A 27,544-nucleotide genomic window follows, 5' to 3' on the forward strand; every position below is an offset into this window, starting at 1 on the left:
CATTTCATTTCTGAGCACCACTGAAATTCTGGCTTGAAGACATTGCATTGGTGTTTGGACCATCGATCAATCTGGACAAGGTACAGGAAATCTGCATAGAGATAAACTCAGTGATCAAAAAGTTCTTAGCGCTGGCACTACCCTTGTCTTTTACCCTATATTATTAAAAACACTGAAAAAAAGCATCATTTATTTCCTTCTGGGGCACTGAAATTCCTTCTGTTCTTCTTCCATCAGCAGCTAACAAAAGCAAAGGCACTTCTGCCATGGAGTAGAGTAAGGTAACTGCCCTCACCCAATGCTGTGCTTTACAGGTCTGTTTCCTGCCCCTCCCAATCCTCCTTTAATCTGTGTTATTTACTTAAACTTTCAGGTTAACTCAATCTTCAGATTTTAAGCCATGTTAGTTCTCTCTGCTTAAGGTCAATGGAGTATCAGTTGCATTGCTGTGGCCGACCATCTAGGGATATAAGCAAGCCACGATTTGTTGCCAGAGGTGTTATCTTTTATTAGAGTAACCAACAGCACTGGAGGGGAGGGAGGGTGGGAGGAAGACTTTTGAGCACACAACCTCTTTTTCAAGGCTGAAACTAGAGGCAGTAAACTTCTAAACTATTACAAAAGCAGATGTATCAGGCCCCTTTTTCCAGATCAGGTGAACATGATCAACCTATGAAATGGAAAGGCAGCCCACATATTGTTAACTCAATTTTGTAAGTAACAAAAAGCTACCCCTAATATTCCCCTTCCATTACTAAATGTTCACTCCACTTCATGACAGCTTTCTATGTCAGACCACCTTGGCAACTTTAAATCTACAGATTAAAGAGAAGAGGAAATGGCTACAGATATTACCCCTTTTCATAAATGAGTACCTCCTGGATGCTCTTGGCAGCAAATATTTTGCTTACTCTTAATTGAAAGGCAGGTGGCCTGGATTCTTGTCCATTACAGGGCATAATCCAACATATGTACACAATGTTACTGCAGCTATTGCAAATTTAATAATAAAAGTGCAACATAAAACAAGAACCAAATGAATTAGGAAGAGTAAGCATTCTCGTAGCAGAGAAGAGATTTTGTCTGCACACTCTTCCAAACTAACCTTGTGAGGAAGTGAGGCTGGGCAGTGTCGGTGATGAAGTAGCTGATGTGACAACACCAAAATTAAACCCAGACCTAGCAGGAAAGAGGAGAAAGGGAAAGAATGACTTTGAGATTGACGTGTTGAAACTTCCAACCTTATGATTAACACAATGCTGAGCCTCAGATTTCCTGTACAAGTTTGTACTAAGTCAGACACACAGGCACATGTGTGCAAGAACAGTTTTTCCAACTAGATGGAAAAGCAGGCATGCAGACAGGCTTCCATTTGCTTCCCCTCCAACAAACCTTCTAGAGGGCTGAAGACAGTCAGAATTCAGATTTTTTTTGACCACCTCTCATCCTCCCATATTCTTTAATTTCTGCTGACTCTTTAGTCACCTTCATGAATAGACTACTTTTCAAGACACAACATGGAATTTGTCTTGTTGTTTCAAAAAAAAAAAAAAAAAAGCAACTCAGCAAGTTTGAACTTTAGAACATATTTCCAGTCCTAGTTGGGAATTCCAGCACTTCTGTAGCTCAAAGCTTTTGCCAACACTGGAAACCTGTATAGGTATGCCCAGGTTAGAAAAAATACGGAAATTATTTGGAAACCATCTTCAGAGGTGATGAGTGTTAGTATGATCATATCCAATTTCTTTCCACTCTACTCTGGAAGTAGAAACCTCCAAGGTTCAACCTCTTGTCTTGTCACTGTGAAGCCAAAGTTCATTCTCACACGTCCCTGCACAACTTGCTTGGGATGATTTTCCTGCTACTGCTCTTTGTCACTAAATTAAGAATGGAGTTTTAAACCAGCTGAGGTCTTTTGCCTCTTCCTTAACGCCAAGATACAAGACACACAGTGTATGCTCTCTGACTCTACGAGATGTGGTGACTTGCAAAGACAGGCAGTGAACCCAGTGCATTCAACCATGAGCTAGTGTTTTCACCACAGTCATATTGCTCTAATCTCACATCATCACCTGACAACCTACCAGATAGCTGAGAAATACCACTACACACAGCTTATGATTTGTTTAACAGCCCACTATAAATAAACCAGTTTCGCCTTATTTGCTCTTCATTTTCTTGATTAGTTACAGATTGAAATGTTCAATGTGACACAATATCATGTCAAATTCTCATAAACTTTCACTATTATGCAGCTTGTAGGTAACACTTGCTGGAACAGCTGACACCCTCATACTCAACTACAAAGAAATATCAAACTTCATACAGACCCCACAGAAGAAAATGAGAATGCCTTGTTGAGCTGTGCAGTTGTTGCTGGTACTGATGTCACTGTAGAAGTCACAGCTGTAACTGTTTTTACTGTCCCTTGTCCTGGAAGTTACAAGAGGAAACATTACAAAAAAGATGACAGCAGCATATCATCCAACTATAATAAAGGAAGGAATAATTTCCATACAGTCTGCAATTTTATCAATTTGAAACAAAGGGCTTTGCCCCTTTAAGTCATATTTGTGCACAGAAACATTTCTGATGGTGTTACAACAGCACAGAATATCTGAATTATTTTGAAGATGTTAGGCAATAACATATCTGATTAAAACAAAGAGAGGTCTTGCTATCTTGACAATAAAAATTAAGTAATAAAATCAAGAAATCCTTGGTAAAATCTCTCATCAACATATCAAAACATATTTCAAGTAAAAAGGAAATGGAGCAAATTCAAGAGCTGACGTTTTCAATAAACCAAAATTTAAGAAGTGTTTGCTACAGTCAAATACAACTCTTAGCTATTTTTGCTGCTTCTCACCCCTGGCTAAAAGGCAACCTACATCCACAGATTAAAGTCAGAAAAGCAATAGAGATGAATTTCAGATATTTATGCAAGAGGCTTATAAAACCATGTCCAATGCAAGCTTTATCATCTAATACATATTAAAAATCAATTCCTTTCTTTCCCACGTTTCCTCTTCCCTTGTTTGCACTAAATGAACGTTTCTTTCTTTGTAAGCTTCTAAACAAAACGTGTGAGACTACAGAATCTGAATTGGTTTTAAAGTTGGTCCTACAGCCTAGTACTCAGCAGAGTCAGCACCCAACTTAACTTATTTCAGGCAAGTAAGTGCAAGCTTAGGTCAGGTATTCCTACAGTGCTGAAACCTATAGCATAGAAATACTCAAGTCAAGCACAGCATATAAAAAACTATTCCTGTTACTTCGGGAAGTAATCACCTTCCTGCAAGAATGCAGGATCTTCTCACATTTAAAAAATAAAATGTGAAAGACAGATGCTTGTCATTTGCTGTCAAAAAACAGTAGCCTTTGGTTTGATGCACTTTCACTGTCACTTGTTAAAGGTTACAGATTCTGAGACCACTCTGAAAGAGGAATCTGAATTCTAGGATCGCTGAATTCTACATGCAGGCACTCAGAAAAAATACAGGGCTGTGCACAACACCTCTTCCCTGCCGTTCTGTACTTTGTTTTTCCAAATTCTCCTCCTCCATATTAGCATAGCAGCCTCTCAATGGAGGCAGACCTTTTTTTTTACCTGTCTTCATTCTCTGGACTGTACACCCTGACAGGTGGCAAGAGACACTCAGGCCTTACTTCTATCTCCACCATGGAGAACTCACCCGAGATTTTGTTGCCAGATGACGTTGGACCAGGTGTAGATGACATAGGACAAGGTGCAGACACAGAGGAAGGTAGAGTTTGTCCCTTCAGTGAGCTTGCTAGAGGTGTCTGAAAACAAAAACACTTCAGGTCAACACAGTCTGAGGATTAACAAAGGCCCTTCTGATCTTGGTCTGATACGATGAGAGTCAGGCAAAGACGTGAGAATGAACTAGAGCAAGTACTTGGCAGAACCTCCCATCTTGGGTCCAGATGTCTTTACAGTTAAATACAGGGTCAATGTTCAACTTTTTCAACAAGTCTCTTCCAGAGGCTGGTCAGCCTCCATGTGCAACAGCTCACTGATTGCAGGAGACAGAGACTGCTGGCATGGTTTTCCAGTGTGTGGGAATAAAACCTAGCAGCTTGTCCACCATTAAGAAATGTTTTCAATAAAATATTAATAAAAATAAATCAGGGAAACTGTCTCCCCTGATTACCTGGCACTTCTTTTTGGTCAAATTTGGGTATATTTAACACAGTTTCCTTTGTTAGCTGCAACCCTTACTGATGCAAGGCCATGGCCATTGGAAAACTGCAAGATTCTTCCAAAGAGAAAAGGCAAGACATAACAAAGATAAACCTGACCCCACCCTGTCAAGGTCACAGATAAATAAATGCTTTGCCAAGAATGTATGGCAAGCTGTGAAAAGAGGCTGTTAGATTACCTGTTCACCAACAATTACACCCCAAACTTTACTGAACATGCCCAGGTACAGTAATCCAAAGGAAAAGAGCTCTATACCAAGATACCTGTTTAGCTTGATTTGTAGCAACAGTTGCCAAAACCTGGTGGACTGCCTGGGCTGCAGAGTGAGGAACCGATGATCTTAAAAAGAAAAATTAAAATGTTAAATGAATGATTATTCTAAAAGTAATTTGCTTGCCTCTCAAAAAGCACAGCTTCCAGAAGTCTCAAACAACCACCGTTATTACAGATTCCACACACAACTCCAAATGAACAAATCTGATTAGGGAATAAACCTCTTAAATGAATCAGCCACATTTAACAAAGGAAGACTGCAAATGCATTTAAAGCTCTAGACTTAAGTGATCAAGTCTTCTCCACACACTCATCTCTGAAGAGAGTCAAGCCTTTCTATTTTACAAGCATCCAATGAAAAAATCAGCAGGTAAGGGGATTACAATTTTATGCCTAGTGGATAACAAATATAAGAAGCTTCCTTTATAGTGCAGAGCCTAGACAAGTGCACGCAAGTACATTCAACTCTCAGAAATGCTGAGCAAGGTGCGAAAGCTGTGGGAAGAAGAAAAAAAATAGTGCTTCATGTCTTTGAAGTGTAGTATAAGAATTAATGAAGTCATGACAAGAAGTGTGATAAGACTAACCTACATTCTCCAACTTAAGTTTGGAATTTTGACCATGAAATAAACTGTACAGCAGAGCCCACAATTACTGCAGCATAACAGCTGCTTCTAAGGTGAAGCATCCTACATGCTGTGGGCCATAAATGCAGTTAATCACTATAACAGCCATCTAGTTTTAACATATCCTCAAGTCTGTGGCTCACCAGCTTAGTGCCAGAAGCCTCCAGAAGCAGAACGAATTCAACACTTGATTGCATTCTCTTGGTCTCTTACCCAAGTAGAGTCCTTCCATCTTGACACAGGCCAGGTGTTCCCTAATGCAATAAGGGATCTCTATCCTATAGAAAGGGTCAATTGTCACAAACCCCAGACAGTAGGTGAATCCGGGCATTAAAAGTTCTATGTCTCAAAGCACGAGAACTCCCAGATTGCACCGACTATTTGGTCAGCTACGGGCTAGCTCACAGAAGATTCCTACTGTATTCCAAAGGAAGAGGACACATGCATGCAAAAATGATTTATCTCAGACTGAGTTTCGTGTCTTTAAGATCTTCACATTTCTATTAAGTCCTTCCTTCCAGCAACTAAACCTCTTTGTGTTGCATGGCCTGGATTTGTCTTTTGCCCAGAGGGAAAAGTGTAAGAGCACATATTTCAGAAATTTCAGGTTAGCACTGGAAAGAGCCCAGTTTGGGAAGATGCAGCTCTAAATTTCAAGTTCATACAAACCCTGGACAAAGAATGACACACAAAGTCTGTGAAATTCATGATAGCGAGGCACCTTTTTTCCAGAAAGGTCTCAAGATCACTTGACCCACAGCTTCTCTGACAATACAAAGGCTGGTTTCGATTTCAGCTTGAAGACTTTATATGAATAATTGGACTGGGACCACCAACATACCTAGTCACAAGCCACTGCACAACTGGTAACAACTGAAAAATCATTACTGCTCAACAACCTGAAGAGTGTGCTGTGGTGGCGAAAGACAGCCAGTATGTCTGAAGTAACAAAAACTAGTGTATTAACTTTGCTAGGTGAATGCTCTTTATTTTAGTGCTCAATCTGACTGCCAGACACAGGTTCATTTGGGTAGAATTTTTAGTTAGTACTTTTTATGAGGTCAGCTGTAAAATAAGACTGTAAAAAGCCTTCAAGATATCTATCTGGTACTCTGCACATTAGAGAGATCAATCGATACTGTGAGTCTAAAGCTTTTTCAAAGTAAGACAGGTCTTTATCTACAGTTCAAGTGAACACCAATCTCAGATACGTATCTCTCACTCATGTCTTTGTCTATGCACAGCCAGCACTCTTTACTTTTTTCATTGTATATTTGATGGAGACAGGAGACTCTTTAAAACAATTTTACAGATAACCCATTTAAAGCAGGCAGAGAACTCTTTCCTGCCATAACGCTGTTCTTAGCAAAATTTCTCAAGCAGAGCTGTTGGAAAATTTAATTTTCAAAAGGTATTATTACATCCACACACATGCCCTCAACCAGTTTACTACTTTTAGGAGAAAATACAATAGTAAACATATCCCAAACTGTTTCCTAATTAAAATGCAGAAGAATCCCTGGCTTAACTTTCAAGGTCATCAGTTGAGATCCACCAGTGTAAGACTGCTCCATTTCTGAAAGGCTGCATCACAAGAATTTCACTTTCTTCTTTGACAGTGAAGAGTATGTTTCTGTTTTTTAAACAAGTGTGTAATGTAATAACAGAAGTCATCCCGAGAGCTGCAAGTATAGCCCCCAATTATGTGGACAAAGCATTTGCAGCTCCACATGGACTTTAATCAGATAAAGATGATGATTTATCCTGGTTTTAATGCCTTTGCACCATGACATAAGTGCAGTAACGCCAAGTTTGCTCAAGGCTTTTCAGTAATGCCCTTGCCACTCCAGCCCAGAAAAAGTCACGTATTATCTTGGTCTTAAGCAATGGTAGGAACATGGAGCAAAGACAGTTTCAAGGTCAGTACCATGACAGGGAAAGAGACTAGTGCTGTGGCCGATGACAGAGCCTGTTGATAAGACAGACATCTCTGGAATGAGCTGAGCTGGCTGTTGTCTGTAGGAGGCAGAGAGCAGGAAAGCCAAGAGTTACAGCTAACTCATGAAAAATCTTAAATTCAAGGTTAAATTCCAGAAGCCAGCATTCATAATTTCCTCACAAGGATGACAGCTTTGCAGCTCTATATTTTTCCAAATTGATCAGCCTTTATTGACACCTAGCCCTTTGGTAAAGATTCTTATTTCAAGAAATTGAAGACAAGTTTCAAAAGAAGCAAGCGTGCAGTTCTCCTCTCTGTGTGAGAGTCAGGGAACAGAAAGGAGAGGCTTAACCCCAGAGGTTTTCTCTGTAACAGACAAGGAAGTAGAAAGAACTGGACTGCTTAAGCCCACAGACCAAGGACGGTGACAGAGAGGTGCACCTCCCTCACAGAAAGAGGCAGAACAGTATAGGTGACTGGAGAGACACCAGATCCCAAGTGCACGTTAGCAATCAAAGCACTAGATTCCACCAGGAGGGAATGCACTAAAACGTATTTCATAGACCAGTGGAGAAGGATGTTAATACCGGTCTTGTTGTTTGTTCATGCCAAACATTAGCAAATCCTCGAACGACCTGGAAAGAAAGTATTTCTTCCTTTCATTACACAAACTCAAGGCTTAACGTAAAGTGGATACATTTAGAGATAAGTCAGAACACATAAAATACTACTGCTGCTCCCCACTGGTGTGTGCGCTCTACTGCAAATATTAGCAAAGGCTACCAGAAAAAAGGGGAGAACCCACTTACCCTATTACTGCAGAGACGGCTGGAGTCAATGCACCAGTCTTCAGTTCTCGCACATTTACCACCTGAGGAACGTTTTTCAGAGTTGATTCAGTCAAGGAGGTGCTTACAGCTTTAAGGGAAAAAAAAAGGGGGTAAATATCTTCTCCATATTAAGCATTACAATCAATACAGTGTCTCAGAGTAATGCCAGAAGAAACCCAGGTAAGTTTCTAGAAGGTATATGGTATATCTGGCCCAAACTGTTGGCCATCTCAGCCTTCAGTAAGGACACTAAAGAAGTGGGCAGCTTCTCACAGAGCTCGTACATTTTTCCTTGTTGGCTGTCCAAATCTAATTACACTTACTAACTGTCCCTTACCTACATCATAATATCATGGGTTAACAGAAATGACCTACCTAATTACACCCCAGCATCTGCCAGAATTCACATCATTAGTCCATTTTGTGCACTTATGCTCTCCTTGGGCAAGGAAAATAAACTAAATTAATTCTTCTACCAGTAACTGAATTTTGTTTCTTTTTCTGCACTGATGTTACAATATTGCAGAAGCATCCAGGAATGTCTAAAACCAAACAAAAAAAGCTTAAATTGGGGAACCTTTCTCGTATCAACTCAGAACCTTACAAACATACCCAAAGCTTAACTCAACAGTTCAACTTTTCAATATTAAAACTCTTTTACAGTACACATTGGTAACTGCATAGCTAACAAAAAGAGTTATTAGTATGGGCCAGCAACGTCATTTCTCTGCTTTCCAACAGTGTCTAGAGTTTCTTGCATGCAGATCAATTGGTTCTCCAGCTGTGCAAGAATCTCTTAAGTCATTGACTTCTCCGCCAGAGCACAGATCAGAAGGGGTACAATGAAACCTGAAGTGGGAGTTTTTCAGGTATTTTGTACTAGTAGCTTACAGGAAGAAGGAAGACAAAAAAGACTGGATAGCTCAGAGGCTGCAACATACAGAGATGTGTTGCACTGTGATGGTCTTCTCCTTTTCAAGCACTAAATTCCCATGAAATTCACGTTCAAATGCTCAGAGGTCACTTGGATAATTAGCCATCCTTTTACCTGGGGCCTGGCTAGCCATCTGCCTCCGCAGAGCTGCTGCAGCAGCTGCTTGTGGTGCTGGAACAGTGACGGTGGGAGCAGGGGCCCCATGCTTCACAGTCTTTGTTGCAAGCATTGTGCTGTCTGCCCCTTGTGGTATGATTCTGTTTGAAGACGTAGGCACTATAAATGCAAACAAAAATATTACAGCTCATTGTATCTCTTCAACTCAGAAAGATGTGAAAGCCTTTGATGAACTACAGTTCCTGTGAGTACACAGCTTCCTTCTGACAAGGCTGACCCACATGCTTTTTAAACAATCAACTCTATTTGGCACAGACAGTTTCAGTATTCCAATGAATTCAGCAAGTAAATTGAAGCAGCTGTCATTTCAATGCATTAGATGACTTTCAGTTTGTTGTTACAGTCAATTCTGCTGACAGCTTATTTTTCATTTAGGGAGGTTCATGTTCTCTGGCTACAGAGACGAAAAAAACCTCTCAGACAAGGAAGCATATGCAAACAGTTCTTACTGTTTCTGGTCTCACTTAGTCCATTCCCACCAAATGCAGAAGTGCTTCAGTCTCCTGTATTTTGAGGCATTATTTTAAGAAATATTTGCCCTTAAGGCAAATTACTAAAGGAAGACAGTGCCACCTACAGCCAGTACAATCTAAAAGTAACAGGCTGTCAGAAAAGTACAGCCAATGAAGCTCTGCTAACTACTTCTGGAAACTTGGGAACATAAACCTGCATGCTGCAATCTCATTAATCCAGGACTTGAAGCACTGTATCCATTACCAGTGCTTCAAGATACTGACAAGAACATGTACAGAACAAGAGACCGCAAAAACAACTCACACAGAGTACCCAGGGAGGGGTGCTGTTTCCCAAAGGGCAGAGACTGAGCCATCAAACCAGGCTGGACAGATGGAGTACGGACCACAGGGGCATGGCGAGGGACTTGGACTGGAGCAGCCTCTTCTTCCTGGTCTGCCACCTGTGGGTCCTCATTTTCCAGAGACTGGGAAACTGAGGATGTTGAACTGACTTCATCCAACTCTTCGTAGTATCTTGTGGACAAAAAGGCAGATCGGGACAAATTTGCTGCAATACCAGAAAAAAAAGAATCATGCGTGTGTGTTAAAGTGAGGGAACCATCCAGCCTGACAGACATACATCCCATTTTAGGATGCTATTCTATTGGCCTGTTTTAACCCTACATTGCTAGGATTTGACTTCTTAACTGCCAGGAAAAGCAACTTTCGGTGAGACAGTAAATGAAGGAAGTTCTTATTGAGAGCAGATGAGGGAGCAGGAAGGGAGAAGAGGGCATTGAGGAGCCAGACACTGCCAAAAACTGGTGCCCACAGCAGATAAGTCACCCTCCTAGAAAGCATTTCAGACTTTTATGGTAGCTAAAGGTTTACCTGGAGCTGTAGACCTAACTGGTGGAGTCTTCCTCTTGGCTAGAAAATTCCTCAACTGTGCCTGTTTCACAGGGGATAATTTAGCTGGAAAATAGAAAAGTTATTAGTCTATACCAAAGCGCAAGTAAATAATAATAAATAAAATCATTTATCTGTGAATATCAGGAAAAGACATTACCAGGTACTTTAGGCAGTGGTTTGGTGTGTGATTCCAAGGTAGTTTTCATCAAGGCATTCCGCAGGCTTTCAAGGTCACTGTCGAAACTGGGACATGGCAGAGCAGTGAAAAAACACAATCAGCAGAAAGAAACCAACCAAAGCAGGAACAAAAGAGAGCCAAAAGGAGTCACTAGAACCACTGGCTTAGAACAGTTGGCTCCTTTAGATACTGTGCTATTTAAACACACATTGCTTGAATTACTTTGAAGAGTCAAAGAGCCATTCATTTCTTCCCCCAAATTCAGACAAAAACAGCAGTGCCTCAACCCAGACGTTTAATTGTCCTGTTTACACTACTATAAAAATGTAACTTTCAGGGGAAATTTCTGATAAGCAAACACCGCATCACAGAATATAAACAATGAGCTTCTGTATTACCTGGCCATAGCTCAGTACCCGTTTAGGACATCCTGCTCTCCCCTACCACGTCCACAAAACATCATTCTTTGGAGAACACACCTTTGCATGCTGCTGGGGGCAAGAGCAGAGTGGCAACACCACTCACAAACTGGTGTTTCACATACCTTTGAGCACTGCTAAGAGAAGACGTATCGCTGGGAACACTCCACTGAGATGTCTGGTTATACAATCGGAGCTGCTGTAGGCTGTTCACCAATTGATTTAGTCTCTTCCTCTGCTGATTGATTATTTCCCGGTTATTAGCCAGGGTGTTAAACAAGGTCTCTCGCTCAGGAACAATCAAACGCCTTCAGACAGCAAATCAAGACACAGGGATAAAGACCATGCTGGCCACAAGCAGACATGTCTATACAAAGCTGTTTGTTGGTTCTAGCTACTTAAACTCCATGAAGTCAAACACAGTTTGGTCTGAGCACCACTGCAGTTCTGTTCTTTTCAAATGCACATTTCTCCTTTGGACATGCTGAAAGTTTATTCATTTACTAGAAGATGTTATCTATTAGAAAGGTTGAATTAGCTACCACCAGTGTGCTTGGTCCCAAAGGAGTTTATTTTACAGGTTTTTCCATAAGCACTGTTTACGTCATGCAGGGAGATGCAGCAAGCAAGTAACAAACTCATGAAGCCGAGTTGTGTGAACCTACAGCTTGCCAGTTAGGTATCTTAGCTGAGCTTTAATCATAAATCCCTCAAAAAAGACTGTACTATGAAATGGAAAAAGACTTTTGTCTGTTGATTAGGGACTAACATCTGAATCACTGACAAGTTCCTCACAGTTCTGTATTCCAATTTCAGTTACGTACTTCTGCTTTCTCTTCTGTTCCAGGTGCCGATCCCACTCCAAATCCAGAACATCATTCACATCCTGGACAGCAAACTTCACATACTGGTGCAGGCGTCTAATTTCCTGCCATGTAAAATAAAAACAGACTTTAATTGACTTCAGAAATCTGTTTCAGCTGAAGAAGTTGAAGACCCATTGGCTCATTCAGTCCACGCCGTGTGACACTTTCCCATATTTCTGCCTGGAAAGTTTTATCCAGCACAACAGAACTCAACACAATGAAAACTTATTTATTAATTAGCAGAGGAGTACGTAACATCCTCGGCCCAGCCATTTTATCCCAACTCTACACTAGAAATAAGACTTTCCGTAGTGTTTGCAAAATACTGCCAGGACTTTTCAGAAAGGGTGGTACAAACATCAGGCATTGTACAAAACAAACCTTATTTCAAACCTTATTTCCAACAGATGAGTCACTCGTTCCCACTTTACACTGTTGAAGCATCTAACAATTATAGGTGATCAAAGCCTGGCACGCTATTCACATGGCTCTGGGATACCAGCATTTACAGATTATGATTCATTAAAGCATTCAGGAATGCTCATAACTCCCACATTAAGGCAAGGAATTAACTTGATTTTTATAGGTAGAAAAAAAAAATAAGGCACAGAGAGCATAAAGTGACTTATCCATGACCACATGGTTGCACAACTGGCACAACTAAGCCAGAGATCTCTGGCTACAAGACCTGCTCCCTAAATGAAAACAGCCTTCTGTCTCATAATTGTCATCCCTCCAACCTGTCACAGCACGAACATCTCTTTAATTCCAATCTCGTAAAATGGAAACTGCACTTGGTTTCAGCCCATCTCAACAGAATGTTCCCTTAAATGCAATGAGGAACCAGCCAAGTAACATTGTTTGGGAAGGATTCCATGACAACCATTTTCAAGATACAGCATGAAATTTAAATATGGCATACCCAACCTGAAACCAAATCCAGTACTACTGTGGGCTTAGTTTACACATTACGAAGCACAGGTTTCCTCTCCAGCTATTAAACATCATACAGCAGCAGCTCTCTGAGCAGCAAGTCAATATGGCTGGATATCAGAAAAGCCCCAGGGTCTTTATTTTATTTTATTTTTTTAAGAAGCTTCATTTAAAGCTAGCATAATAAATTGATCAAGAGAGCACTATTGAGCCAGGAGAAGAGGGGTGATGCAAACTGAATAAAGTTTATGTCAGATCAAGCTGTCTTTCTAACAAACTCCCAGAAACTTGACCTGAAAACTCTCCTTACATTCCAGTTCATTTTGACTTCCCTCCTACTCTGTCGTTCTTTCCACGTGATTGTCTGTCTACACGAGTGAAGCATGCCTTTCAAGGTTATCAGCCCTCCCAAGTCACAAGCATAAGCTCGAAAAGTCACAGGAAAATGAGACAAAGAAGGCAGAAAATTAAGACTGAATCAATCTGCAGAGTCCAGGTGAAAATTACATATCCGACCTAAAGGAAGTTGCTTCATGTCAGCTGATGCCTAGTAACTGTGTGCACGTTCTTAATTCCTACTGTAAGAAAGACGACATTCAATTATGTCTTCAGCCTGCTAGTCAAACTCCTTAAGGAGAACTTATCAATGTACAAAAGACCAAGTATCATTTGGAGAGCACATTCAGCCTATTTTGCCTAGGGTTAAATAGCCCTCTCAGTGCTTCACCCCGGTTTCTTTCATGCCTTTGAAAGCCTCTTCAGGAACTGCTGGTTATCTCCTCCTTTGTGCCCAAGCTTTTAGAGTATCATTTAACTTTAGGCTCAGTCATCCACAAAATTAACCACACAATTTCGGTAAATCATAGTAAGTCATCAAGTTGTTCTAAAAGGCACTTTTAGATGCAAGTAATTCCAAGAACTCTTCCACAACGTGTTGAAAAGATATTCCTTTAGCTGAAATCCCTGAACAAACATTACAGACTTAGAAGGAACAGGGAGTCAAGAGTCAGGTACTAAGGTTAGAACGGACTTGGATCTCAGGTGAGATACTTCCCTTCAGCAGGAATTTTGTCTCATTACAGACAATGTTGGCTAATGTCAACAACTCGGAGAAGCTTTAGCAGAAGATTTTCAGGATATGCTGCAAACTCGGAGAAACAAAATTAATCACATTTTTACCACACTGTGTCAGAACAGCAATTACCTAGGGCAGAACAAAACCACTGGGCACCTGCACACAGAAGTCTCACTTATCTCATTTAAACCTCTAGATTAGAAGCTGGTTAACATGCTTCATACCTGGAGCTGTGCTTCACTCTTGGGATCCAAGGGTTTCTTATAGAGCAAGCGTAAATAGCCCAAGCTACGATTCCGCTCATTCTGCTCTCTAGCCTCTTCTACCCCTGCAAATCCCTCCAGCAAAGTTGTCTTCAGAATACTAATATCTCCATGAAGAGACTGCAAACAGAACAGATGGGATAAGGTTCAAAGTAACATATTTTCATTGCCATCTCTAACACAGGAGCTCCTGCAAATGCTTGTCTGAAAGAACAAATACAAACGTTGCCCCCATGTTAAAGTAGCATATTCAGAGGTTCCATCTACCTTGGTTCAGCTCTAGCAGGTTAAATGGAAACACCGGGTGACAAACAGTCATTGCTGAGCAGTTAAGTAGTTTGAAGATGCTCAGACACAATGCTCACCTCTGTTGTCTCTTTAATTTCCAAGAGGAAGGTATGAAGATCATCTGACTCAGTTCGCAACATTTTCATTTCCTCTGGAGTACCCACTTGGAAACAGGCTTTGGAAGTCTGGGCCTTCAGCTCCTCCATCTCCTTTTGAAAATGCGCAATCTGCAAAGTCAAGAAGAACGTACAGCCACTAAAACACAGCAGGGTTTGGAACAAAAGTCACAGATCATGTTTCTACAACACCATCAAGACCTCTGACTTTACAGGAAAAGCAGGAAATTCTTCTTGCACAGCAACAGGAAGGAATACCCAATTTTTCCAGAACAGCAATTGAAATTAAAGATGACTGAACAGGACACACAAACAGCAAGTACAAAACAGGTTGACTATCTTGTGAAAAATTTCCATTCTGATTCCTAAACTATTGAAAGACCTCATTAAAATACATGTGAACTGAAAAGAAATGGCTGTGCCTCTATACAGTGGTCTTCCAGCTTCTAAAATGAAGAAAACTGCTTGAAAAAGTTCTCACCTCCTCTCTGATTCCTGCTATGACAGGGTCCGAATCCTTCCACTGGTGGACCTGCTTCTCTAAAGCAGCGCTGGGGACTGCTGATTTGCCCTGGAGGAAAAAAAACAAACAACCTCACTCCAATATTAAGACTATAGCTCTAGCAACAGGGAGTCTAGAGTATCGAAAAAGGCCTGCTGTTAGAGCTCCATTCAGACACCAGTCACTAGGGAGGCAATTGTCATAAGCATAAATATTTGTTCCACTCTATACTAAGAAAAGTAGGTGCACATTCCAGGTAGCACTGCAGACTACCTGAAGATACGTGCCTAAAGCTTTGTGAGAGCAAAGGAAATCTTTGTGTGCTGCTCTGTGTTACTGTTTTGATTTTGTTATCCAAAGCTGGTGTCTCTCAAGAAACACCATCCAGACAAATCTTGCCTGCTTATTAGCTAGGAAAGTAGTTAAACCTCATTTCCAAAGCATTGGTAAGAATTAGTTTCTACAACTCTGATCATGGCAACATACATGAAAGTTGGTCAAAGTTATGTGGAGAACATAGTTTTAGTCCCACTCATTAGCTAATTTATGTATTTTACATCAAAAGCTATCTAGTTCTTGGACCTAGGAATATTCATTCAGTCCAAGGAATTCTAAGCAAGTCACGAGCAACAGAAAGCATTCCCCCTCTAAAAAATCCACTCAAATTCTCATTACCGGAGTAGAGCTTGGCTTCGCTGCCGAAGAGTTAGTTTTGGCTGTCTTCTGTAGTAAAGAACCTGAAGGCATACTTTGAGCAGGACGTGCCACTAGAATTTAAAAAGAGAAACAGTAATTTATGAACCTACATTAAGCTTGAGAAAACTGGTTGTGATCAGACTGGTTAATTGCCAGCATCAAATCCAGCAGCGATAGAGGTAGAGGCCCTAGTGAAAGAAAACATCTTCCCCAGGTGCACATTTACTCCCATTCAATTTCTCTGCTAATGGCAACAGCTGTTACTCCCAAATATCTGGCTGCACATTCCTGAAGGACCCCACGATCCCCAATCACACAATCAGGTGAGAGGTGGAATATTATTCTGCTACCAGATGAATGCGATACAATTTAAACTCGCTTCTGAACACTGAACTCTATATGTTCCAGATGCAAGTCAGGGCACCAATTTGCTTGACTGCCCAGAAAGATTCTTAACCAGAGCTATATTGCAGGGCACTGAAAATGCCAGAACTTGTGGCAGAACTTAAGAAGTTGAGCATATTATTTCCCACATGGCTCTGTGGGGAACAAACTGCACAAATGGAGAAAATTCTCTGTTTCAGTACTAATCACAGCATTACGGTGTGCAGAACTGCTGCATCAGTAAATGCAGCAGAAAAAAAATAAGAGGATGTGGTGAGGTTGATTTAGTTTCTAAAACTTTCAGAACATTGTTTGTAATATATTGTTCCCAACAGGATGCATCAGACTCCTACCTGTGGCAGGTGCAGGGGATGAAGCCTTCAGTGGTGTGGTAGGAGAGGCAGAGGGTGGCGTGGACTGACTCAGAGGACCTCCAGAAGCAGTTTTTAAATTGGTTGAAAATGAAAACATCGTGGAACTGGCATGACCACCACTGCTAGTGGGAGATGAGGAATCTACAGCAGAGAACCTGCAGAAGACACAGGGCATATTTCAGATCTGGACTGGTCCTGGCTGCTTCTCTCCATCCAAAATGAACCACTAAGCTCTAACAAATGAACCACCCCAGGGATCAGCAATAACTTACGCTCTAGATAAAAAATCACAAGTGCAGCTGCTGGAAATGGTGGGAAGACCCCTTCAGGGTTATTTCTGAATATCTGGAACCACAAAGTCTGCTACCATAGATCTCCTAGTGAGCAAAAACTAAATGCCAGCAAAAACTGCTACCCTGCTTCAAAACGCACCTCATCATTTTGCACAAAAGCACCAAATATAGCAAATCTCAGTCACCCTTCAGTTCCAGCCTTGCAGCAAAGTTCAAAGAGAAATTCTGCAAGAGAACATGAACTTCCATTCATCTTCAAACTCAGGCCCTCAAGGCAGCCAAGTTAAATTTTCAGCCAATTCACAAGCGTATTATTTGCTTTATATACAAAATATCAAATTTAAAAAGCCCTAAGAGCCACCATCAGATGCCGGTGTAGCAAAGACTGCCCTAATTAAAAAAAATAATCATTTGAACCATCAGAAATTTCTTAAGATACATTTACATGAAAATTGCTCTCCACAGACAGCAACTCCAGTTAACATAGCCCTGCCTTTTGAACCATTCTTTCTGAGAAAGTGAGGTAAGTCTTGGGAGTTGGAGGGAAGAGAGGTGTATGAAACCTGAGAATGTTCATCACTCAAATCTATTTTGCACAGTTTCTAATCAGTATCAGTTATCCTTCAGCTGGAATGAACTCTCAGCACAAACAAGCTTTGAAGACTTCAGGTCCTGTATTCACTGAGCAAGCATCTATTTAAGAACAACCAAAAAAAAAAAAAAAAAGTCTGGCATCTCCTCTATTCAATACAGGAGTAGGAAAACAAAAAATTAACTATGGATACAGCTCCTGCCCAGCACTGCAAGCGACTCTTTAGGTTAGAGGTAAGGAACCTTCAACAAAGAGTGAAAGAAAATCGTGCTACCAGCAACCTACTAAATCAGTCTCAAAAAAAATCGAATCCCAGCATCCCTGAAGAGTTCTTCAACCAATTCACCTTGAACCACAGCACTGGATTAATGTCTCATGCCTATGAAGCAGACATGAAAAAAAAAAAAGTCTCTGATAATTTGGTAAGTTACCAATATAACTTTTGGCAACTCCCTTGACTAATATTTTGTCCATGAACATCACCTCTAGCATGGGAATCACTGAGGGTTCCCCCCCTGCTTTTTTTTTTTTTTTTTTTTTTTTTTTTTTTTTTACAGCCAAACACACCTATATCTTGGATAAAGAGGGGCTGCTTCAGTGCTTTTTTGGGTAGCAAAGAAAACAGCTGTCAGGGCAAAAAAACAGAAACTACTGTGTGACCTTCAGAACTACCACACACCGTCCACATCTGGAGGGATTTAACAACTACCCAGCTACCACATTATCTAATTTATCTTTGTATTTACTTCTCATTGAGGTTCACTTTGACTGAAGAAGCTGAAGGGGCGAAAGACAACTTCTGCGCAATGGGTGTTGTGGAGGGTGGCGGCCCAGGTGAGCTGTCTGCAGCTGGTTTCAAGCTCATGGATCCAAAAGAGAAGGTGGTGGCAGTAGCTGCAGTGGTGGCAGACGGAGCAGCTGTTACAGATGACTTGGGAGAAGCAGAGGAGAAAGAGAACGTTCCTGCTCCGGGACTGGGAGCCACAGCTTGCTTGGAGGTGTCAGTAGAAAAGGGGTAAGGAGGAGGATCACTGGTTGTAGTGCCAGGTGGCTTCACAGCTGAAGGCATAAAGGAAAAAGCAGCTGCTCCACCTCCTGCTGGAGGCAGACTTGAGGCAGGGGCAGTAGGAGCAACAGCTGGAACCGTGTCAGGCTTCAAAGAAGTCGGCGGAGTGGTCGGAGATGCGGCAGTACTTCCTGTGGGAAGATAAACAGGTAAAGAAGAGACTCATTTGGTTGCACTGACTAATGGAAGAAGGTACTGCAAGGCCAAACACTACGTGATGGGGCAGTTAGGTACTATCTCACTCATTAGACACACCACAGAGCAAGAAAGAGAGAAGAGGGAGCAGGGCTTCCAGTCCCCATGCCCAACAAGTGTTACAGAAATCGCAAAAAAAAAAAAAACAAGCCAGTATCAATACTGCAGTTTCCCCAAGTCTGTCCGGATTACTGTGGCCTGGAGTTTCCTGTGAAAAGCCTTCACCTTTCTCCACTGATTTTGATAAGGTTCCTGCCAGCTCAAATTAAACAGGCTGTCAGCACACTAGCCAGCCAGCACTGCAGAGAGGCAGGCTGCCAGGCAAAAGCATTCTGTTTGGAGGAGACGCAAGTTTGGGCTTATGTAAGAAAATGGTGGGTTTGCAATTGCTGCATGCAGGCAGAGAAGCAGAACGACCAACTGACCTGCACACGCCAGCATAAGAAACTGCTTACTTCACATTGCATATCACAACCAATACACACTCAGAAAAAGCTACTGCTCTACCTGCTAACGCTGTTTTCACAGCACTGCAGAAAGCTATTGTTTAAATAAGCTCTTGCTGCAGTCAAACACTTCTGTTTACATCATCGCCTCCCATGGCAAAACACATGGAAGAAAACCCTTCTCGTTTTGGGAGTGTGCAGACCCTGCTCTGGATCTTGATCCTTGTCACCAAGCAGAGCCTGCAGTCACTGCTGCAGTTTCACTCACACCACCCCAAAGCTGGGCAAAGGGCCTCCTACATGTAGAAGTGCTTTGGCCCCGTTCCCCAAAGGTTGCACATTAGAAACTAAGTGCAGTCTGCAAAGTGCTTGAGATCTCCTATGGCAAACAGGACTAAATAATTTCACTCAGATGTGCAGAAGATGGAGAACTGTCCTGGGAGGAGCAGACACCCAAGAATTGCTTCCATTATTATTATAAAGAAAATTAAAAAACATTTTATGTAACTGCATACGTGTCTGAATATTGAACTTACAGAAAAAGATCCACAACTGCAAGAGTTTCCTTAGCCCACTGGAGCCCTTACCTGTTGATTTTGGCGCTCTCTCCCCTGCTGTCAGCAATGGCTCTGGGGTCACGATAAGCGATCTGACCCCTGGGTTTTGATTGATCATGTAAAACGGGCAGAGTACACCATCCGTGGAGAGCAAGATCAGAACGGGTGCTGGAGGAAGGGTCTTCTCATCACCTGCCACAGACCATACACCACAACATTTCTTACATTTCTGCCTTCTTGCTTTAGCTTTTATCTTTGGTCCCGTACTTCCCCCTGAATGCCCTGTATTTTTTTTTCCTTCTTTATTCTTCCCTATTCCTGACTTCATATTTTATAAATTCACAGATGAAAGACAAAAGGTTATTTTTGACAATTAAATATAATTTCCTGACTGTCAAAGCCTAACCTTCACCCATGAATTTCTGCGCCAAGCATTTTCATATTTTCAGGTAATCCTTTCTTTTCAGCTATATGCTGCTCCCTTCTTCAACCCTCAGTTCCTGTCAGCAACTCTCCACATTCCACTGGGTCCTAATAGGTCACTAATACTCATATACATAAGGTAAGAAATAATTGCTTGATTGGAAGCTTTTCAAGTGTAAAGACAGCCAACATAAAAAAAAAAAAATCCTGTAAACAACAGGCTGGTGATTTGAACCTCTGATATAAAATACTTCCATTTTATGCAGCTTTGAGTTAGTCTGCTTCAGTTCAAGTGTTCTCAGGACAGTTGAAGGCCCTGACCTACTCTGTATATTTCTAAAACTTTTTGTGTAAATTTAAGTATTCTTAAAAAAAGAGTAAATCTAGGATGCAGGAAGAACTGCTATAATTTCCACTGGTGCTTTTCTTCTGTTGGCCCATGCAGGGTATGCCTACACTCCCTCTATTGGCTCTTGCTGGGGAAGGGCAGTTTCTACATGGAAACATGCTTCAGGACAAATATGGTTTCTTTTCAATCCAAGCTTGTTGTGAACTGCAAAGCCAAATAATGTGCAGCCAAAAAGCAGCTGATTACACTCTGTGAGAACACACAGAACGTGTCAGCAACAAGCTTCTCCAAAAACCTTTCTATAAACTGAGGTAGCACAACCTAGGCTTAAAAAAGCTGTTCTGACAGACTCCTTAATCCAATAACTGTATAGATTAACAAAGAAAATACTTCAAATTCAATTTTGTGTTAAAGTACACAGTTTGACCTCAATTCCCTGCTGTAGTTTTCATTCAGGTAAAGGCTGCTGCAGTTCACAGTTAATCGGCACCCTCCTGTGCTCTTCAGGAATTCTTGACTGCAGTACCTTCCACTCTGCCTGAAGGCATCTTTATTTCAGCGCCTCTGGGTTTCAAGGGAGAGTTTTCAGAATTCACTAAGGTACAGCACAATAGCTCAGATGTATCTTCAGCTTCAGCCTCTGACAATGTGCTTTGAAGAGCCTTCAGGCAGCACAGAAGGTACAGCAATAATGCAGCTGGCTAGATGCAGAGCACAGCAGGGTTCAGTCAGTACAGGCTCTGTGCTTTAATGTGGAATTAAAACCTACACATTCACCTCAACGATCCTTGCTTTTTCTGGTTTTGAAACTAACCCCTTTTTGTCCTTTAGATCACTGCAGATGTACTTAATACAAACAGTTATGCAAAATGACACAAGCTATGAGCATAATGGGGAAAGTCAGACAGGCAGTTTGAAATCCCTGATGTTAGAATATGACCCCTTTAAACTCACTGCTACCCCATTTCTGTAAAAAACAGACATAGCTCAGGTGCTTTCTCTTCCACATCTGTTACTGTAGCATCCCAGTCTGCTGCAGCCTTCCAGGAAGAACCGTATTTAACACCTTGCCATTTAAATCCCTACACAGAGGTAATCACACATGTGCTATGTGCTTGCTATAAAGATGCAGGACAGATTCTGTCAGAACCATCTCCTAGGACCCTAAGCACCAGATTGCCCCTCAAAAATCTCTTATTTCTACCGTTGGACTATTCCACAAGAAAAATTAACAACGCTTACTGATTGGGATGGGCATGTTACTGGTGTAGTCCACAGCAACACCAACAGGCAAAGTATCATCGCTCTTCTCTGTCACAGGAAGTTCTGCTCTGCTGGAGTCCTCCAGAACCCATGACTCCCAGGTCTGCAAGAAGCAAAAATATTATTTCAACTACTGCTTTCCTGTGTTCAGTCTTATTCAGAACATTAGTCTACTACAGTTGAAAGATGCAATTGTAAAAAAGCTGGAGAGGATCTACCTGCCCTGCCAGGTAAACAAACGTCAGAATTATCAGGGCCCTCCACAGATTTGTCTGTGGTTTCTTCCCTAGCAATGTATGGCAGAGTTGAGGTCAGACTCAAGGACAAATAGTCAATGTTTTACCTCAATATGACCTCATATGAATCACTTTTTATTCCAGCAAATTTGACCACATTTTTAGATTACCAACCAAATCACAAAAAATAGACTTGTGGTACTTGGTTCACAGCATACTGTGTTTGTTTATCCCTTCTCCTTTGTGTCACTCATCTTCTGGTCACCTAAGGCTTACATTTACATTAATATTTTGTGCAACTCGGTTGTAAAAAGAAAGGCATTTGATTTTTTTAAGCATACCATTTTGTTATATTTCAGATACTAGAAAGGTTTTACTTGCTTAGATTTTCAAGAAACAGGAGGTACATACACACAAGTGCAACAGGAAGAAAAATATTACCTGATCTCCTTGCCTTGCTAGGATGCTGACTTCTGTGGAAGCTGCTGAAGCTGCCAGAACTAAATCCCTGTATGCAAAAATACAAATATGACACTCCAGGGCAAGGTCCCCAGCTCCCCTAATCATCACCATATTCATATCTAATAATAAAGTTACAATAACAACATGAAACTGACTGTTCCTCCCAAAACAGGGGAAACTGTTACAATACATGTAGATTTTAAACAATCTTATGTATGAAGATAACACGCGTTGTCATCAGACAAATGAGTACGTCAGTATGGAGATAAAGCATGCGAGAAAAATAGGCTGTACTTTATATATATAAAATAAAGCATTTTCAAGGTTGTAATTCCATTTGGCTCATATTCGGGTGTTACATAATTTACAGAAGGGAGAAACAACACAAGGAGAAGCCTAGATGACTCAGACATGCACAACAAGGAAAAGACTGCCACAATTCATGCAACTCACCATTCCTCAACATAGTTGAGGAAGTAATGATGCTGTCTCTCTGTGCAGCTCCCATAGCAAGGCTCCATGAAATTCACAAACTTCTCCGGTCTCTTCTCTTCCTTTTTCTGTAAGACCAACATTGATAATTTACCTTCCAGTACAGAAACCAAATAATTTCACAAAAAACATGAGTGCATCATAGTCACAGGGTACAGCAATAATTGCCTATGTACTTCAGAAGAGAACAGGCATCAAAAACAAACCAAAAAAACTCCCCCTCAAGATAAAGGGACAAGAAAAAGTTTACCAGGGCCTTACCAATATAATCAGGCCCCAAAACATCCTTAACCTAAACAAATACACACAAAAATCCATTACATATATTACAACTCTACATCAGGTAAGGTTTTTTCCTGAGCGTTGTTTCAGGCTGTAAGTCTTCACATCATAATTTGATGTCATCAGACAACAGGTTACTGATAAGTTTCCACATAGATATTACTTCCTCCTCCTAGTCCCCGTCCAACACCAAAGCCAAGATTTACAGTAGGATCTGTGACTGACCACAGCTGTTGCAAAGAAGCTGACTTAGCCCACATGGAACTGGAGAGTGGCCTTTGTTTTAGATACCCAACTGTCACCTTTTGAATGGATCACCTGGTGGTGTAAACCCGGTTTCTCTGGAGTTCATTAAAAGGATGCGAATGTCTCTCAGGTTTAGCCAGAGAAGGTGGAAGTCAACCTGGGGCTCAGCCCAACTTATAGTATAAAAAGCTAAACAACTAGGATAAGAATTTTAAAGAGAGGAATAGACTTCAGTTGGTTTCAAACCACGTATTCCTCCCTAGCAACTGGGGACACCCAGTGTCATGACAGCGAGCACACAGAGACAGGTAACGGAATCATATTTGTACTGTGATCTAACCATAAACTGCAACTGCTGCATTGTGCCTGTATCAGTATCAGTTTTCTAAATTTGAAGTCCCATGTAACATCAAGTATCTTCCAATAAGAGAATCTGATATTAAACATTTCACCCTCTGTGCACGGAATACCTAAAAGAACCTGGTCAGAGACTCTGACAGTATCAAAAGCAACAAAGAGTTCTGTAGCTGAGATGTGTTTGCACTTACAGGCAATGTGGCTATGACCACGTCTGGAGGTGTTTCCAGTGTCCCATCCTCTGCTGCATACACAATAGTGAAGACGTACGTGCCAATCCACAGCACATCCAGAACTGGAAGAGAAGGAAACAAACACCTCTTGAAACACTTCAGAATACTTCGTCATACAGTGATTTTAACTATGTCCAGCACACAAAAGTAATGACTGCTAGCAAATAAGGAACACGCTATCCTCTAAATTACCAAGATTAAGAATTTCAGTGATCTGTCTGCAAAGCATCAGTCATACCAGCAGGAAAACTATTTGATCCCAGGAATTCTAAATACAAACCAAAACCATGCATTTGATTTGCATCAAGAAATCACAGGCCAAACAGCACCACTGTTTCTAAAAACAGGTAATATTTTGACACACGCAGATGAAGTGCTTCTACTTTTCCAAACTTACTGTCTTGACACTTTATTGAAGAGTCAAAATGAAGAAACTAAACTTGCATGAAACAGGAGAATGGATTTATATCCAGAAATCTCCATGCTGAAGGGAGGTTATTTGTGATAGTACTGTTACAACAGTGAGCAAAAATTAATTTTTAAAAATGCGTATTTAAAACATTTTAGCTATAGACAAGGAGTTTGGCCCACAGTTAGTTTTTCTATACAACCTAGAGATAAAGCTTTTTCCCCTCGAATAATTAAAAAGCATAATGTAATTATGTAACCAGGGTACTATACAGCAGCTATAACTAAAAATAACAAAGGAAGAATGAGTAAAAATATTTTAAAAGAGGAAGCATGTTTGAAAATAAATAGCTGTACCTTTAACAGGATTTTCTGGTTCATAAAAGTGAGGACAAGGGATTACTTTCTTCTCCTGTAGATTCTGTAAATAAAACAATCTTAAATACAAAGACCCCAAACAAATCCAACTGTAAGTTTTGGAGAAAGTCCAGAGAACTGCTTTAGAGCAACTAACACACTGCTTACCACTCGTCACATGCCACTCTGATGTCACTACATTTAAGCACTAGGTGCAAACATCAAATTAAACCCAGCATTGGTCTAAAACATTTTAATAACAGTGAAATGGATGGGCATCATCATATGGCCCACGCCACCCAACCAAATTCTATAGCCAGAGATGCAAAGGAAATAAAGCCTGTTGCAAACCGGTGAGCAGACATCAGGTCTTACTGGCAACAATACTTACAGGCAGATACTGCACCACAGTGCCGTTTTGCCTCCCTACAGCCAGTTGTTTTCCCTTCGGGCTCCAACACACTAAGCAAAAAAGAGAATTTCATCAGCAGTAAGGAAATTACAGCTACAAGATTCCACAAAAGCAGGACCAGTAAGTCAAAACTGCGTATTTTTCCTCTGCAAAATCCCATAAAGCTGAACAATTAATTTGCCTTTTCAATTACAGACAGCAAGAAGAGCTGAATTTCTTAGCAAGCATACCAGTGAAGCTTCAGACAGGTTTAAACTTCCCTCACACCTGCAGCCATACAGCCTTACATTGCCCTGTGGGGGATGCTCACAGCCACTTAGGAATATAATAGCTTACATCCCAAACATATGCTTCAGTTGGCACAAGCACATAGGGACAAATTAAACTGAAGAGAGAGGCCTAAAAGTTATATCAGAGCTGCAACAAAGATGCACAGATCGCACTAAATCTGGGAGAGGGGGGCACAGTGCTAATTACTGATGTGATTACATTAGTGCAGTTTAGGTTTACACCACATCTGCTCAGGATCAAAACAGGGCAGCGTGGCAATCATCCAGTCACAGAGAAAGCACGGATGCTCAGATCAAAACCCAACAGGTGATTACCACAGATTTATTTGTACACTTCCCTGCAAACCACAGGCAGGCACGGTGGACTCCAACTCACTAGCTACAGCTCCTCCAATCAACTGGGAAAGAGCAGTTACATCACACCCCATTTTCAGAGCCTTAGGGATTTTAAATCCTTCCTGTTTGCAATTTCTTTTATTCTTTAAGAAACCACCTCCCTGAGACAAACTTTCTTATGCCTACCCACCTCTATTCCTAAGTGCCCAACATTCTGCACCTTGCCCAAGGCTGCCACTCACCAGATGTAACAGCCACAGAGGACGGCAGCGTGGCGTACACTTTGACAGAGTCCGTGACCTGCAGGACGGAGATGCTGCCATCGGACAGGCAGATGGCCACCATGGTGGGGCTAGCAGGGTTCCACTTCAGGTCATTGACCATCGCTGCGCTTCCCGAGTCCTTGGCCAGTTTGTGATAAGCAAAGGGACGTTTCTGCTGTTTCGCCTTTTACAAAAGACAAATATTTGAGACAGTCAGACAGAGCATGAAAATAAGTTCTCACAAAGTCACAGTCCAAAGCAGTTCTGGTCTCCCAATAAATTAACAACTGATGGAAATAAGTTGGGCAACAGTTTTTAAGCTAAAAAGGGTACATTTACATTAGACAGTAGGAAGAAGTTGTTTACTCTGAGGGTGGTGAGGCACTGGACCAGATTGCCCAGAGAAGCTGTGGATGCCCCATCCCAGGAAGAGTTCAAAGCGTGTTTTGAGTTTAATAAAAAAACCTCTCCTTTACAAGACAGAGAGGCAGAAAATCCCACCCAAGGCATGACACTTCTTGTGTTCTAATCTGGGTCAAAGAAAAAAAAAAACAAAAAACAAAAAAACAACTCTTTGCATGTACTTTACCTGATTAAAGAATGTGCGGACATCAAAAAAGCCGATGAAGGAACCGATGTCACTGGACATCATACAGACCGACAGCGTGAGGTTATCGCAGCTTAGAGCCAAGTGCTGCACAGGGAACTTCAAGGGAACTACGGTACTCTGGACATTCTCCACTTGAAACACAAAAACCAAGTAAGACAGGATGAAGTGTACAAATTTAAAGAGCAAAAACTTTTAAAACAACGCAGAAAGGACAGGTTTATGCAAAAGTCACTTAACAGACAGTCCTACAAACAGCAGCTGTAAGAGCTGATGCAGCAAACGCACTGAGTGAAGGCAAGCCCTTTCTTCTCTATCTATACAGTCTCCAGAGTCCCTCAAATTTCTCAGAAAAGAAAATATCCCTTTCCTTCCTCAGCAATCTGCAAGAACTACTAAGCAGACATATTTTAGGTTTTCCTTGCAGTGCATATGGGAACTTTGGGTAGCACAGTTACTAAGGACAAGATGAGAATGAAAACCAAGTGGTTTTCATTGCCAGCAAATTTTTATGCCACCAAATGCACTTTGGTTTTGAGGTGGCAGAACAGACACTGCTTCCTCTCTCGCAGGACAGTCCAAACAGAGAAACTGGTGTGAGATCTGTGTCCCCCTCTCCACTTGCCTACATCCCTGACCCACACACAGGCCCATGGCTCAGAGACTGGCTACCACAAAAGCAGGTACCCAAATGTGACTGGAACCTGAAAAGGCACAGCCAGCGTCCTGGTGGCTCATTCCCACTGATTATACTTCATTTCAGTTAGAAGCACAGCAAATACTGGTCCTGCCTTCTTATACAAGAAGGCACAGTAATTTCAAACGCATAAAAGGCCACAACAGGGACTGTGTCAGAAGCCAAGAGCTCCATAGCACGAAAACCCCACACAAAGCTGTCTCCGCAGCGACCACGA

General features: G+C 41.4%; 1 protein-coding gene across 2 annotated transcripts in view; it reads right to left on the reverse strand.

Annotated features, from left to right (window-relative positions):
* NUP214 (nucleoporin 214) overlaps positions 1-27,544 on the reverse strand; it is a 45,102-nt gene that overhangs the window by 16,153 nt on the left and 1,405 nt on the right. For both annotated transcript variants that reach the window (XM_082775493.1, XM_082775492.1), the window contains exons 3-28: positions 26,613-26,764; positions 26,003-26,207; positions 25,114-25,184; positions 24,723-24,786; positions 23,916-24,019; positions 22,801-22,907; positions 22,327-22,393; positions 21,629-21,752; positions 19,645-19,806; positions 18,097-18,547; positions 16,445-16,620; positions 15,687-15,778; positions 14,991-15,080; positions 14,471-14,620; positions 14,067-14,225; positions 11,793-11,896; positions 11,094-11,276; positions 10,529-10,614; positions 10,351-10,434; positions 9,782-10,027; positions 8,942-9,103; positions 7,873-7,981; positions 4,489-4,564; positions 3,696-3,804; positions 2,331-2,433; positions 1,106-1,179 (exon numbers count right to left, since the gene is read on the reverse strand). In XM_082775493.1, coding sequence (XP_082631619.1) covers positions 1,106-1,179; positions 2,331-2,433; positions 3,696-3,804; positions 4,489-4,564; positions 7,873-7,981; positions 8,942-9,103; positions 9,782-10,027; positions 10,351-10,434; positions 10,529-10,614; positions 11,094-11,276; positions 11,793-11,896; positions 14,067-14,225; positions 14,471-14,620; positions 14,991-15,080; positions 15,687-15,778; positions 16,445-16,620; positions 18,097-18,547; positions 19,645-19,806; positions 21,629-21,752; positions 22,327-22,393; positions 22,801-22,907; positions 23,916-24,019; positions 24,723-24,786; positions 25,114-25,184; positions 26,003-26,207; positions 26,613-26,764 — 3,510 coding nt within the window. The remainder of the gene's footprint in view (positions 1-1,105; positions 1,180-2,330; positions 2,434-3,695; positions 3,805-4,488; positions 4,565-7,872; positions 7,982-8,941; positions 9,104-9,781; positions 10,028-10,350; positions 10,435-10,528; positions 10,615-11,093; positions 11,277-11,792; positions 11,897-14,066; positions 14,226-14,470; positions 14,621-14,990; positions 15,081-15,686; positions 15,779-16,444; positions 16,621-18,096; positions 18,548-19,644; positions 19,807-21,628; positions 21,753-22,326; positions 22,394-22,800; positions 22,908-23,915; positions 24,020-24,722; positions 24,787-25,113; positions 25,185-26,002; positions 26,208-26,612; positions 26,765-27,544) is intronic.

The sequence above is a fragment of the Aythya marila genome (genome assembly GCF_965140915.1).
Source record: "Aythya marila genome assembly, chromosome: 19".
NCBI classification, from domain to species: Eukaryota; Metazoa; Chordata; class Aves; order Anseriformes; family Anatidae; genus Aythya; species Aythya marila.